General features: G+C 43.6%; 2 protein-coding genes across 2 annotated transcripts in view; one reads left to right on the top strand and one right to left on the bottom strand.

The window, feature by feature from the left end:
• Nucleotides 1-1,795, top strand: part of SHOC1 (shortage in chiasmata 1) — a gene marked incomplete at its 5' end in the record, with an annotated part of 55,451 nt that extends 53,656 nt beyond the window's left edge. Inside the window, one exon of the mRNA XM_081103149.1 lies at nucleotides 1,551-1,795. Within this exon, the coding sequence (XP_080959275.1) occupies nucleotides 1,551-1,651 (101 nt within the window). The 3' untranslated portion in view covers nucleotides 1,652-1,795. The remainder of the gene's footprint in view (nucleotides 1-1,550) is intronic.
• A 3,428-nt stretch (nucleotides 1,796-5,223) lies between these two features.
• GNG10 (G protein subunit gamma 10) lies at nucleotides 5,224-12,613 on the bottom strand. The gene is made up of 3 exons (XM_081103281.1): nucleotides 12,392-12,613; nucleotides 7,660-7,791; nucleotides 5,224-6,165 (listed from the first exon to the last, which is right to left on the bottom strand). Exons 1-2 carry the CDS (start codon nucleotides 12,470-12,472, stop codon nucleotides 7,666-7,668), a joined length of 207 nt encoding a protein of 68 aa, XP_080959407.1. The 5' UTR covers nucleotides 12,473-12,613; the 3' UTR covers nucleotides 5,224-6,165; nucleotides 7,660-7,665.
• Nucleotides 12,614-12,896: the final 283 nt, after the last annotated feature.

The raw sequence follows: 12,896 nt of genomic DNA, 5'->3' as shown, positions 1-12,896 counted from the left end.
GAAAAAGGGAGAAGCTTAAGCTTCAAAGCTCCTCTTTTGCATAGGCCCTTTTGTGAAACCTGAGAGGGGTCCTGAAAATCTTATATTCTTTCTTTTATTAAAAGAGAACCTCCAGGACTCACAAAACTTGGATTTGATCCCCTTTAATGGTCATAATTTCTTTGTTCTTGATTTTACTAAGTATTTTATCCCTAGTTTTTTAAGAACTATTGTGAGGAACAGATGCTGAATTTTATAAACTCTTTTTGGCACCTATTGGGATAAATCAAGCATGTTTTCTTCACTGACTTATTAATGTCAAGGATTGTACTGACAAGTTTAATAGTGTTAAACCATTTTTGCCATTTCTGTAATAAATTGAATTGGTTTTGAGGGGTGATTTTTAAAATATGCTACACATGGTTGCTAATATTTATGATTTTCATACCTGTATTCATAATGAAATTAATCTATTGTGTTATTTGTGCTTTGTTGCATTTTGACATGAGGATTATTCCAGCTTCATAAATAAACTGGATGAAAATTCCATCTTTTTTCCACCCTGGGACAAATTAAGCATACAAATAATTGTATGTTCTTGAATATAGGGCCCCCAATATAGAATAATCCTCCCATTTTCTCAATGAGACTTCAGAAAATATTTTAAAATAAATTTTAATATTTAGGCTTTTAGGATATAGATGGAATAGTCATTAATTTAGTTATAAATATATATATTTAAATTATATATAAATACTTTCCAATTATTTTCATAAAGTAATTTCATTCAAATAGTTCACATAAATCTTTGATGTTAGTATCTTCATATCACTATGGCAACTTTTGACTTTTTACTGTGGTTTTCCCTAATACATCATTATCTCCAAATATGTTTAAGATATAACACATTTTGAATTCATATTGATGCAGCCCTAAAAAATTTATTCAAAGCCATTAGCATAACTTCAAGATAATTTCCATTTGTCCTTTAAGTGTATTATTTGTGATATCTATGACAAAACTATCTACTACATTTTTTTTTTAATTTGCTTGTAATGGCATCCAACTTTTGCAATTATGAGATTATATATTTCCAGGAATAATCCTAGAATGGTTTTAAATTTTAGCCTCCTTTTATACTGATTTAATCAATCCAGGCTATTTCAGGCTAGTGTATATCATATAGAATATAGTCATGTAAGATGAGTCTACACATCACCACCATCTATACTAGTTCAGGATACATTTTACAACATTACATGTATGGGTTAAAGAACAGGCTTACTGAGGGGAAACTTAAAGGCAAGAGTCTTAAATCAGGAGAGATTTAGTTATTTGTATAAGGTATGGCCATACAAATATGTGTTTATAACACTAATTAGTACTGGGCCATGAGGTACAGGTGCATTTATGCTAAAAATTTAATTTTAATAGTCATTATTTTATCCCAGTTTGAAAATTTTAAAACTTCAGATGATGAAAAGACAAGATCCATTTGAATAGTTGGAAAAAATAGCTACACTTTATTATTTTCAGCACTAAAATGGTTTTCCTTTTTCTCCTTTTAACAGATCTCACGAGTTCACAACTACCACAATTCAAAAAGCGACGTCTAGTGTATGAAAAAGTCCCTGGTAGAGCTGATGGACAAACTCGTCTGAGGTTTTTTTGAAAAAGAAAGAATAGTGCTACATGCCACATCCCATTGTTTTTGTTGATAGACCAATCACAGAATGATTTAGAGTTGGTCATACCTTAAAGAAAATGCAATTCTTCTTAGATGTTCTTGGTTTTCTATATTAAATGTTCATAATATACATTCTGCTCCATAGTTTGCATATTCAAATATTCTGGATAGACCCTTGTTAGGGAGCCAAAAGTGTGAGTTCAGCCTCCAAGGTCCTTTCCCAAACACCTCATCACGTGGAATTGATTGGAACAGCCCCAACGCCCCAGATTGGCTCTTGCAATAGAAATTTCGATTCTTTCTCTGAGAGTATTTCATTTTCCTGTGAGCTTTTCATGTTAGAGGGAGTTACTTGCATTTAGGTTCATTGCTGGTGATAGTGATGCTGACCTTTGAAGTCTTGTGAGAGGCCTTACTCCCAAGTTCCAAGGCCCAGTTCAAACTTAGTAGACCTCACCAGAATATCATCTGTCTCTCCAATTGTGATGGACATAAGATACTCCTCTTTCCTCTGAAACTCAGCATACCCCTGGGATCAACACTGGCGTGTCCCACCCCTTGCCTCTCATTGTAGGAGCCTGGATATTCTCCCCAAATATTGAACCCCACCCTAAAACAAGGGATCCAACAAATGGAGTAGCCTGAGTTGAAGGGGATGGGGATAGCAAATTGTAGCAATACAAAATGAAGGCTGAAAAAAATATGTTTTTCTGTCTTTTGCTTTTTTATTTGGTTTGTTATTATGTTTACCATACAACAGTTACTAATTTAACACTTAAGTGAAATGCCTTATTTAATTTTTTTAAATTTAATTTCGTATAGGCAAGTGTAGATGTCTTTTCTCTTTTGATTTCTGGGTTTCCCGCCTTGCTTACAAAGACAGCTTTTACCCTAAACCGGTATAATTAATATCCTAATTTTTCTTCTAATGCTTTTGTATTATCTTTCTTTAACCCATGTAGGTTTTTTTACATACAGACCCAATTTTATTTTCTTCTAAATGGATAGCCAATAATGGCAGCACCATTTACTAATTAAACCATACTTTCCCACTGAATAGGAAAAAAAAAGTTATTTATTTCTGAACAGTTATAATCCATTCATCTATTTACCTATTCCTATACCACAATAGTTTATTTTGTGTTTTTTTCATTTTTAAAATCATTTTATTTTGATTCAGCAGCTTAAAAGTAAAACTTTTTTTACTTTGTTAAAAAATTTTATTTATTGGTTTTTGAGAGAGAGAGAGAGAGAGAGAGAGAGAAAGAGAGAGAGAGAGATTGAGATTTCTTTGTTGTTCCACTTATTCATACATTCATTGGTTGATACTTGTATGTGCCTTGACTGGGTAGAGAACCCATAACCCTGGCTTATTGAGACGATGCTCTAACCAACTGAGCAACCCAGCCAGATTTCAAAAGAGAGGAAGGGAAGAGGGAGAGAGGTAGAAACATCAATGATGAGAGAGAATCATTGATTGGCTGCCTCCTTCACGCCCTCTACTGGGGATTGAGCCTTCATCCTAGGCATGTACCTTTGACTGGAAACTGAACCATGACCTCTTGGTTCATAGGTTGACGCTCAACCCCTGAGCCACACTGGCTAGGCAAAGTAAATTTTAAGAACTAGTAAGGCAAGTTTCACCCTTCCTTATTTTTAAATACACACACACACGGTTTTAAAAACTATCTTGGACACTTGATTTTTCCATATGAACTTTTAGATATTTTAACCAGTTTTCCTCAAAAGAAATAAAATAGGAATGCCACTAAGTTTATATGAAATTGAGATTTAATGATATTATTAAACTTTTTTTTTTAATATATTTTATTGATTTTTTTACAGAGAGGAAGGGAGAGAGATAGTTAGAAACATCGATGCGAGAGAAACATCGATCAGCTGCCTCCTGCACATCTCCCACTGGGGATACGCCCGCAACCCAGGTATATGCCCTTGACCAGAATCGAACCTGGAACCTTTCAGTCCGCAGGCCGATGCTCTATCCACTGAGCCAAACCGGTTTCGGCTGAACTTTAATTTATGTAGACCCTGTTCTATAAACAGCAATAAAAGCTTTTCTTTATAACTTGCAACTTTTGTTAAATTTTCAAGTATTTTTTATCGTTTTGTCATTAAAGTGGAAATGGGATATAGTTTCCATTTCCATTTCTAAATAGCTATTGCCAGTGTAGAAAATGCTTATTTTTCTATATATACTTTCCTATGTCATTAGTCCACTTAGTTTTAATTCAGGACAACCACTGAATTTTATCAAATTACTTGTTGGCATAGATTCTCTTCTTTAAACCATTCATGGAATGAATTGCATTGATAGATTTCCTTATATTGAACTAGCTTTGTTACATTGTATCTCCTCTTGATATATTATTAGATTTGATTTGTTTGTATTTAGGACATTTGCATCTGTGTTTGTGAGATGTCTCTAGTTTTCTTGTACTATAGTGCCAAGATTTTGCTGAAGGAAAAAGTGGACTAAGAGGAGTTCTTGTGAGTTGTTTCTATTTTACACATTAAAACCTGTACATATGCCGAAACCGGTTTGGCTCAGTGGACAGAGCGTCGGCCTGCGGACTGAAAGGTCCCAGGTTCGATTCCGGTCAAGGGCATGTACCTGGGTTGCGGGCACATCCCCAGTAGGAGATGTGCAGGAGGCGGCTGATCGATGTTTCTCTCCCATCGATGTTTCTAACTCTCTATCTCTCTCCCTTCCTCTCTGTAAAAAATCAATAAAATATATTTAAAAAAAAAACAAAAAAAACCTGTACATAATTAATGTTTACAACTTGATGAGTTTGGAGATAAGTGAAACATCATCACAATCTATGCCATGAACCTAGTCACCACCTCCAAAAGGTTCCCCCTGCCCTCTTATTATTTTTGTGATAAGAACAGTTAACATAAAATCTGCATTGTTAGCAAATTTTTAAGTATACAATAGAGTATTGTTAATTATAGGCACTAGGCTGTAAGCAGATCTCTAGGACTTACTCGTCTTGTAAACTGAAATTTATTTGTTAATGGAGATTTTTAAAAATGCTTGTTATCATTAAGATAGAGAATGGAACATGTTTAAATGATGATAGAAAAGATCCAATAGAGAAGCTGGAGATAAGGGAGAGAAAGGATAATTGACAGTGTGACATTTCAGAGAAGGTGAATCAGATCCAGAGAATACATATAAGAACTAGAAAGGGACACCTGAACTATGATCGAATGAAAGGCATTCAGATTGCTTAGATTTGGAAGTTTAGTGGCCAGAACTTAAGGGAGTACCCACCTAATGGTTTCTGTTTTCTCTATTGTAACAATACTTACGCTCAAAAAATATTTTCATTTATTTACTTATGGTTTTACACATAGTTATTTCAAGAGCAAATGCCAACAATTGAGATATTTCTGTATGTTATACATATACGATTTATAAACTTCTACAAGTACTTATAACAAAACTTTGTATCTCCCACTTCCAGCATTCAATCTCACAAGCAAACAGAAGTCTGTGAAACCTTAAAACAAAATCAGACACCAAACGTTGCTGTCATAGAAAATAATGAGTTAAGCAGAAACTTTATTTCCAAGCTCTTCAAAAATTATTACAAACACAAAGTATCCATTTTAGTGTCTCAGATCAAAGGCACATCATCAAAGTAAAACACTTATGACATTAAGAATCCATTTAGCTTGTAAGATTTTCACATTGCTTTGCCTTTAATCATTTGCAGTGTTCTGTAAGTCACATTTTAAACATTTGAAAGCTATGAGATAATGTAGTGTTTTTTTTAAAGTATAACCACAACTATGAAGTCGAGGAACTTAAGAAGACAAAGATCAGATCTGTGGCATACACAAAACGGGGAGATCTAATACACAACACATTAATCTTTCCAAACAAGTTTGCTAAGAAACAGCTTCCATATTTAGTGTTAAAATAAAACAATCTTCTCACAAAAATCAAGACATCACTTGATTAATAAAGTCTGTTCTTTCCCCCACTTTTACACTGTCTTGCCTTCATTTTGAAATTATAAATTCATGAGAAAAGGACACATTTTGTTATGGTGTAAAAATCTTAGGAACAACAAATTACAAGTATTCAATTTTTTAATAAAAATGTTTTCCTTCCCAAAATGTAAACATAAATGTAAATAAAACATACATAATATTTCAGGTCTAGAAACACCAATAATTCACTTATGAAAGAGGTGCATTTTTGTATATTTGGTGGTAGGGTTTTTGTCTTAAGTATAAAGCACTTCACCAAACAAACCAGGCCATTATTATTTAAAAGTCTTCTCCTTCACCCAGTTTCCTAATTTGAGTTGAAACTCATCAATTTCTGTAGAATTTTGGCTATAGGACCAGGCCACAGGGAAGGTCTGAATATGTAAGTCATTTGGTTAGAGAAAAATGTTTTCGTGAGACTTGGAGGCAGTCATTCATCACTTTGTGCCTGAAGGCTTCCTTAGCGAACTTCTTTCCTAATGGAAAGAGAATTTGGTTCATTTTCACTTTAGTAAGATTTACACATGAAATTAACAGTCAGCATTTCATAGGACACTTTAGTATTCTCAAAGCAGAGAGTAACAATTTAAAAAACCCATTCAAACAACAACACTGAAGGAATAGCACCCATGAAAGTGCTCTGTAAAAAGAAAAATGCCATGCCAGCATGTAACTACTACTTTAATACCAAAAATGTGGGCATTTTTTATTAAAAGGTACAACAGTACCTGATAGTATGACTACTTTTTAATATGCATAATTTCCTTTATATGTATGAAAACGGACCTAAGATGATTATTACTGCATGAAAACCCATTCAAACACAAAATTTGAATATGTTGGCCCCAAAAGACTCTCATAATCTACTCACTGAACTCTTCCAAAAAAAGAAAAAAGGGAAAATGTGAATTAGACCCCACATAATGCATTAGAACCCATGACATTTCTAATATGCCACCAAAGAGAGATTTTCATTTCAATAATCGGCTTTTAAAGCTCTTTGAACCAGACTCACACTTTCCCCCAGTAGCTACATTAAAGCTTCCTCCATTAAAACACAGAGATAGCTTGGCCAGTTTGGCTCAGTGGTTAAGCGTCAACCTATGAACCAGGAGGTCACTGTTCAATTCCCAATCAGGGCACATGCCTGGGTTATGGGCTTGATCCCCAGTGGGAGGCCTGCAGGAGACAGCCAACCAATGATTCTCTCCCATCATTGATATTTCTCTCTCCTCCTCCCTTCCTCTCTGAAACCAATAAAATATTAAATAAGTGAAACAGAGATGTATTCTGAAGCCTTTGAAAGACATCACAGCTGGTAGTAGGAACAACTCTCTTCCTCTGGGGAGTCCTTTGTCCCAAGAGCAGCAAGTGGGTTGACAGCACCAAGCAGCAAATGACAACTCTGGGATGGTGTAAGGACAGAGAGAGTAGGATTAAGGTCAAGCAATGACCACCAGCTAACTCGGTCAGAGAGCTCAAGTACATGAAGATATTAACATCTTGTGAGTTAGTGCCCAAGAGGATTGAGACTCTCTTAATTAGATGCAATGCATAGGCAGGGTAAATAGAGATTAGAGTCACCCTTCAGGGATAGTTGTGCAACTCAGAGACAGGATTTATTCTCGGAGATAGCTGGTTATTGCACTGTATCCATTTTTCCTGTCTTGGTTCCCATGAACACTACACCAAATTCATGCTGAAGGTCAAGTAAAAGACAAAAAACCAAAAATGAACCTATCTTAGTTAAAAGATATTGTCAGAGGTTCTTTTTCCTTTCATCGTTACTCTTCTTTTAAAAGGAAACACTTTCCCACACTATTTGTGTACTTTTTTGTATGTTCAAAAGAATGCTTTCCTTTTTAATTCCCCCAAGAATACTAGATATTCAAAACACAGTTGCCCAAATCCTCTGGGAAGCGCTGTGATAGTGGCATGGCCCCAGGCCGGCACGGTGGATCAAGACTCACCGGTCTTCAGAGTAAAGCACAGGACCTGGGCTCCCGGAAGGGGTTGCTGCCCGCTGGAACTCCGACCAGCAGGGCATCCTTGCAGGCATTCTGCATGCAGTACTGCTGAAGCTCGGCAGCCGCCTGGGAGACCTGAAACCAAAGGACTGCAGCTTGACATGCCGCCCCCAGCCAGACCCACCGGGCAGCCCTTCCTTCGACATTCTGAAAATCGCGCCTGCAGCCTGACCACACTTTCTGTGGATGCCGGAAGTCTTCCTTTTTGCTGAAAGTTCTAATAACTGAACTCCAAAGAGGAAAGGTTACAATTGCTATGAACTCTGATTCAGGATATTTTTGGTTGCTTATTCAACAAAAGAAAAAGCAGCGTCTCTGATGCACTTAGTATCCTAGTTCTGAGACTAAATTGGTAAAGAAATAGCTCATGCTAGTGTTTCCTTTACACATTTTCACTCATAAAGTATGCATGGATGTATCCCTGTTTGCCCAGTGAGCACACTGTTTAATGTACACAAGGCTGGAGTTTTATCCGGTGTGCTCAGAACAAGTTCTCCCGCCTCACTCGGGGGCAGGACAGCTTGTTGGTGAACAGAGCAGCCTCTGGAACCAGACTGCCTGGGCTCAGATTCAGCTGTGCCACTACCTGTACGGACATGGGCCGGTCTCTTAGCTTCTCAGTACTTGTTTTCTCATCGGTGAACTGTATTTAGTTAACAGTACCCACTTCATGGGATTGATGTGATGGTTGAGTTAATGCAGGCAAAGCACTCAGAATAGTGCTGCCACACCATTAGCAATATATATGTGGCAGACTGCAGAAAAGTCACAGTATTTTGCAACTCCTCCCACCGAAAGCTGGAGCCTGCTTAGCCACTTCTCGAATCTGAGCTTGTTTGGTAACTTACTTTGACCAGGAGAATGTAGTAGAAATAATGGGCAAGTTCCAAGCCCTGGCTAGAAGAGCCTTTGCAGTTCTCTCTCTCTCTTGCTGTGATTAGAATCCTAAAATCACCATCTAATAATACCAAGCCAGACGACCCGAGACCTTGTGGAAGAGCAGCAGAAAGCTAGCCCCCAGCCCCCTGCCTACCAACCCCCAGCTACGTGAGTGAAGGCACCCCATATCACCCAGCCACCAGCCAACCCTCCATTTGACTGCAGATGCACAGGAGGGCGCACCAAAGATCAGCAGAACTATACAGCTGAACCCAGCTTAAACTGCTGACCTAAGAATCGTTGAGTTAATGTTTTAAATCACAGCATTGGTTCCATGTTATTCTGCCTTTTTTCTTATCTTCCATTTGATGCATATTTGAAGGCTTTCTTCACTTCCCATTTTCCTTTTCATTTTTTAAAATATGTGTTTATTCATTTCAGAGAGAGGGAGGGAGATAGAAACATCAATGATGAGAGAGAATCATTGATCAGCTGCCTCCTGCATGCTCCTTACTGGGGATTGAGCCCGCAACTAGGGCATCTGCCCTGACCGCAATCAAACCTTGATCTCTTGGTTCATGGGTCGAGGCTCAATCACTGAGACCCACAGGCCAGGCACTTCCCATTTTTCTTGCATTGAAAGGTGCTTTGTGTAAAAACTCACCTATATTGTACAGAAATGATTCTAATTGCTGTTCAAGAATTACTACCACTTTGTGTTAATTTACCAAGCTTCCAAATAACTGGAAAATCAACTCATGTTACAGTTATGATCTCGTTTCTAGAATGCTTTTAGGAATTTTGGTTTCATTCATGTAATAATCATTTGTTACATAAACCTAAACACAAAACACTGTCAGAATAACGTTTACTTTTCCCTCAATAGAAGTTTTATCATTTCACATTAATTATAATTGGAGTTAATGGTTATATAGAACAGTTATTAATTCAAAAGAAATTTGGAACCAATTGTGCTCATGCTTGCTACCCTCTGTGTCAAAGGGAACAGGTGGACCCCACACATGAGTGGAAGGAGACTACCTCTCAGGGCCCCTTGGAAAACGGGACTAGCTGAACCCCTGCCTAACAACATGGTCAAAAAGTGAAGGTGAGAGGACACGCAGAGAAAATAAGAGTAAGAGTGGACAGCATTCCTCTAGCGCCATGGTTCTCAACCTTCTGGCCCTTTAAACACAGTTCCTCATGTTGTGACCCAACCATAAAATTATTGTCGTTGCTCCTTCATAACTGTCATGTTGCTACTGTTATGAATCGTCATGTAAATATCTGATATGCAGGATGGTCCTAGGAGACCCCTGTGAGAGGGTCGTTCGAGCGCCAAAGGGGTCGCGACCCACAGGTTGCGAACCGCTGCCTAGCACTTTAGATTGGGAGGACTCAAGCCCAAACTCTGGGGAGCTGTGGCCTGCTGCTGGAGGTGGGATAATGCCCACCCAGGTTCCACGACTTCCCTTGGTTTCCGCCCATGCTCACCCAGCAATGTCTGAGAGGCTTCTCCAAAGCAAAGAAGGGGTGCTGGGATGGATGTGGAGCATTCCAGTCACTAGGAAGGGAAACTAAACAGGTGGTAGCCTGGTTGTTGACCAGCTAGCAAGTCTGTTGAGGAGAAGGCATCTCTGGGTGCACTGAGCACGCTCATCGAGCCCAGAGATGAGGAGGCCAGACCTTGGATTGCTGTGACTCCCTAAAGTGCTGCCTGTGAGAAGCCGCCAAGCACCCCAGGTCTGCTACCCTGAGCACATCCCTCAGCTAAGTGTATTATCTGTGTGCCTTGAACAATTCTCTCAAATTCCCTAGATCTCGGTGTCATCTCCCATAATTATTTTTGTTAGCGTAGATAAGAATGGGTTCCCCAGCTTCCTCACAGCGCAGGCATCTGGCTGTCCCCCTCTCCGCCTCAGGTCTCTGCATCCTCCCGAACACTTGCTACAACCCTCTTGCAGCTCCCCGACCTCCTCTCCTCAAACAACCTCCTCCTCCATGCCAGCAGTCACAGCCAAGGCCTGTTACCTGCTCCACACGGAAACGTTACCCTCCAGCATCCTGCTGTCTGATCACAATCTCCCCACCCATCGAGGGCGCCGCTTCCTCCCCAGGCTACACCTGCTCTTGGCTCTCAGAGAGAACGCCACCTCCCTCTCCCTCCAGCCCAACACCAGGAGGTTCGCCCTGTTCCTTCTCTATCCAGCCCAGGCTCAGCCTCCTCCTGGGCGGTTGGACCCTCAAGCCCCTTGCCCTCCACACCCACTTCCATCTTTCTGGCGTATCTTCCCTGCTAACCCACTTACTTGGATCAACTACCCTTCAGGCGGGCACTCAGACCCCTGGGTGGCCAAATGCTGCCGGGTGAGAGAAGTCATAAAGGGTGCAAGGAGTCTCCCCTCACAGCAGCCGGGTCTCCAACATCACGAGGGGTCTAGGGATGTGCCTGGTAAGAAAGACCCCCCCCCCATCCCTCCAGGCACCCTCGCCCCACCCTCGCTCTGGGGGGTCCACTGGCTCCCTTTCCTCTGCCCCAAAGAAGGCCTCTATTCCACAAAGAAAACTGTTACCATACAAGTCCTCAAGTCCCTACCTAGAAACATCTACCTGTGTGCATATCCCCACCCCTCCTTTCTTCCTGTCTCAAAGGGTCCCCCGCAATCCCAGGCCCCCCGTCTCCTCTCCCTCCAAATCTCCTTCTCCCTTTGTTCCTTTGCTCAACTCAAAACATGGCTTTTTGTTTCCTACTTTAAAAAAAGAAAAAGGAAAAGGTGTTTCCTCTCGAAAGCCAGACTTCTCTTGAAGTGTGCCTACCGTGTTACAATCCAGACTCTGCGCCTCCTCCCCGCGACACCCCTTCGGCATGCCGTACGCCTCTGTCCCCTGCTTTATGCGCTTCCCATCACTCACTGTCTGGCATTATCTTACGGTCAATGTTTCCGTGTATCTCCGCCCCTGGAATCGCCGGGTGCTCAGGACCGGGGATAGTGCCGGACCCGGAGACGCGGCCCGGAGGTCTGCAGAGGGCGCTGCCTCCACCCGCGGCCACACAGTCACACAGCAGATGCCTTCACCCCGCGGACTGGACCCACCCTGGACGCGGCGCTCGCCCCGGGCTTCCTCCGGCCCTGCTCCCGGCCTCCCGTCTGCAGGTGCCGGCTCCATGCCGGCCTCCCACCAGCACGCCTTCCCGCCCCCGTATCCTCCAATGCCTCCTTCAGCCTCGGCCTCTGCGCTTCGGCCCAGGGAGCCAAAGGCCTTCGGGACGTCGCCGCGAAGCCCCCGGACCCAAACCTGACCTCGCCGCCCCCTCCCTCCCTCCCCACGCTCCCTCCCGGGGCGGCAGCCAGCGGCCGCGCCATCCCCGGTCACGACGCCGGAACCCTGGGCAGCGCCTCCCCTCTCAGCCCATCACCCAGGCCGCCCATTCATTCGTCGCCCCCGCATCTCCGGCCTCATCCTCGCGCACCGACAGGGAAACGCCGAGGGGCGCTCGGTCCCGTCCCCGCGCGCCCCCGCGGACGCCGCAAGCCCGTCTGCCCGGCGGGCCTCCTCGCCCTCCCCTCGGGCCCACGTCCCCGCCGCCCCGGGTCCCGCTCGGCCCGGCGCGGGGCTCCCATCCCTGCGGTTCCAGCCGCGAGCCGGGCCAGCGCGCCGTCCTCCCCGCCGCCCCGCCCCGCGCGGCCTCGCCCCGGCCCCGCGCCCCGCGCCCCGCGCCCGGCTCGGCGGCCGCCCGCCCGCGGCCTCACAAGTCCTCCGCGCTCCGCCCGAGAAGAGGGCGCCGGCGCCGCACCTTGATCCTCTCCACGCCGGCCTCCAGCTTGAGCTGCTCCACCAAGCGCTGCAGGGCGTACACGCTGGCCCCGGAGGACATGGCGGCGGGCGGCGCGGCGCGGTGAGCGGCGGGGCTGAGCGGGAGGCCGGGCCGGGCCGGGAGCGGGGGCCGCCCCGGGGCGGGGAAGCCGCTGGCCCGCCCCGCCGCCCGGCCTCGCCCCGCCGCCCGGCCTCGCCCCGCCGCAGCACCCTCGCCCGGCGGCCGCTCCCGGATCCCGATCCCCGCGGGGAGGAGCCAGGTAAGCGATAGCGGCAGTTGGGTGGGAACTGCCGGGAACCCCAGCGCCTCCGCGTTCCACACGCAGGAAGACGGCGCTGCGCCAGCGGCCTGCACGCTGCATGCTTCCCCGCCGTCACCTGCAGTTCCTCACTCTGCCACGTACCTTCCAACGGCGGGTTATCTCTCCAGCAAAGGGGCTAAAAACCACTCTTCTCCATAAAAACAGTGAAACCGGAAGGTGTTT

The sequence above is a fragment of the Myotis nattereri genome (genome assembly GCF_964212035.1).
Source record: "Myotis nattereri genome assembly, chromosome: 12".
NCBI lineage: Eukaryota > Metazoa > Chordata > Mammalia > Chiroptera > Vespertilionidae > Myotis > Myotis nattereri.
The sequence above is the reverse complement of the archived record's forward strand: the minus strand, read 5'-3'. Positions and strand labels throughout refer to the sequence as shown.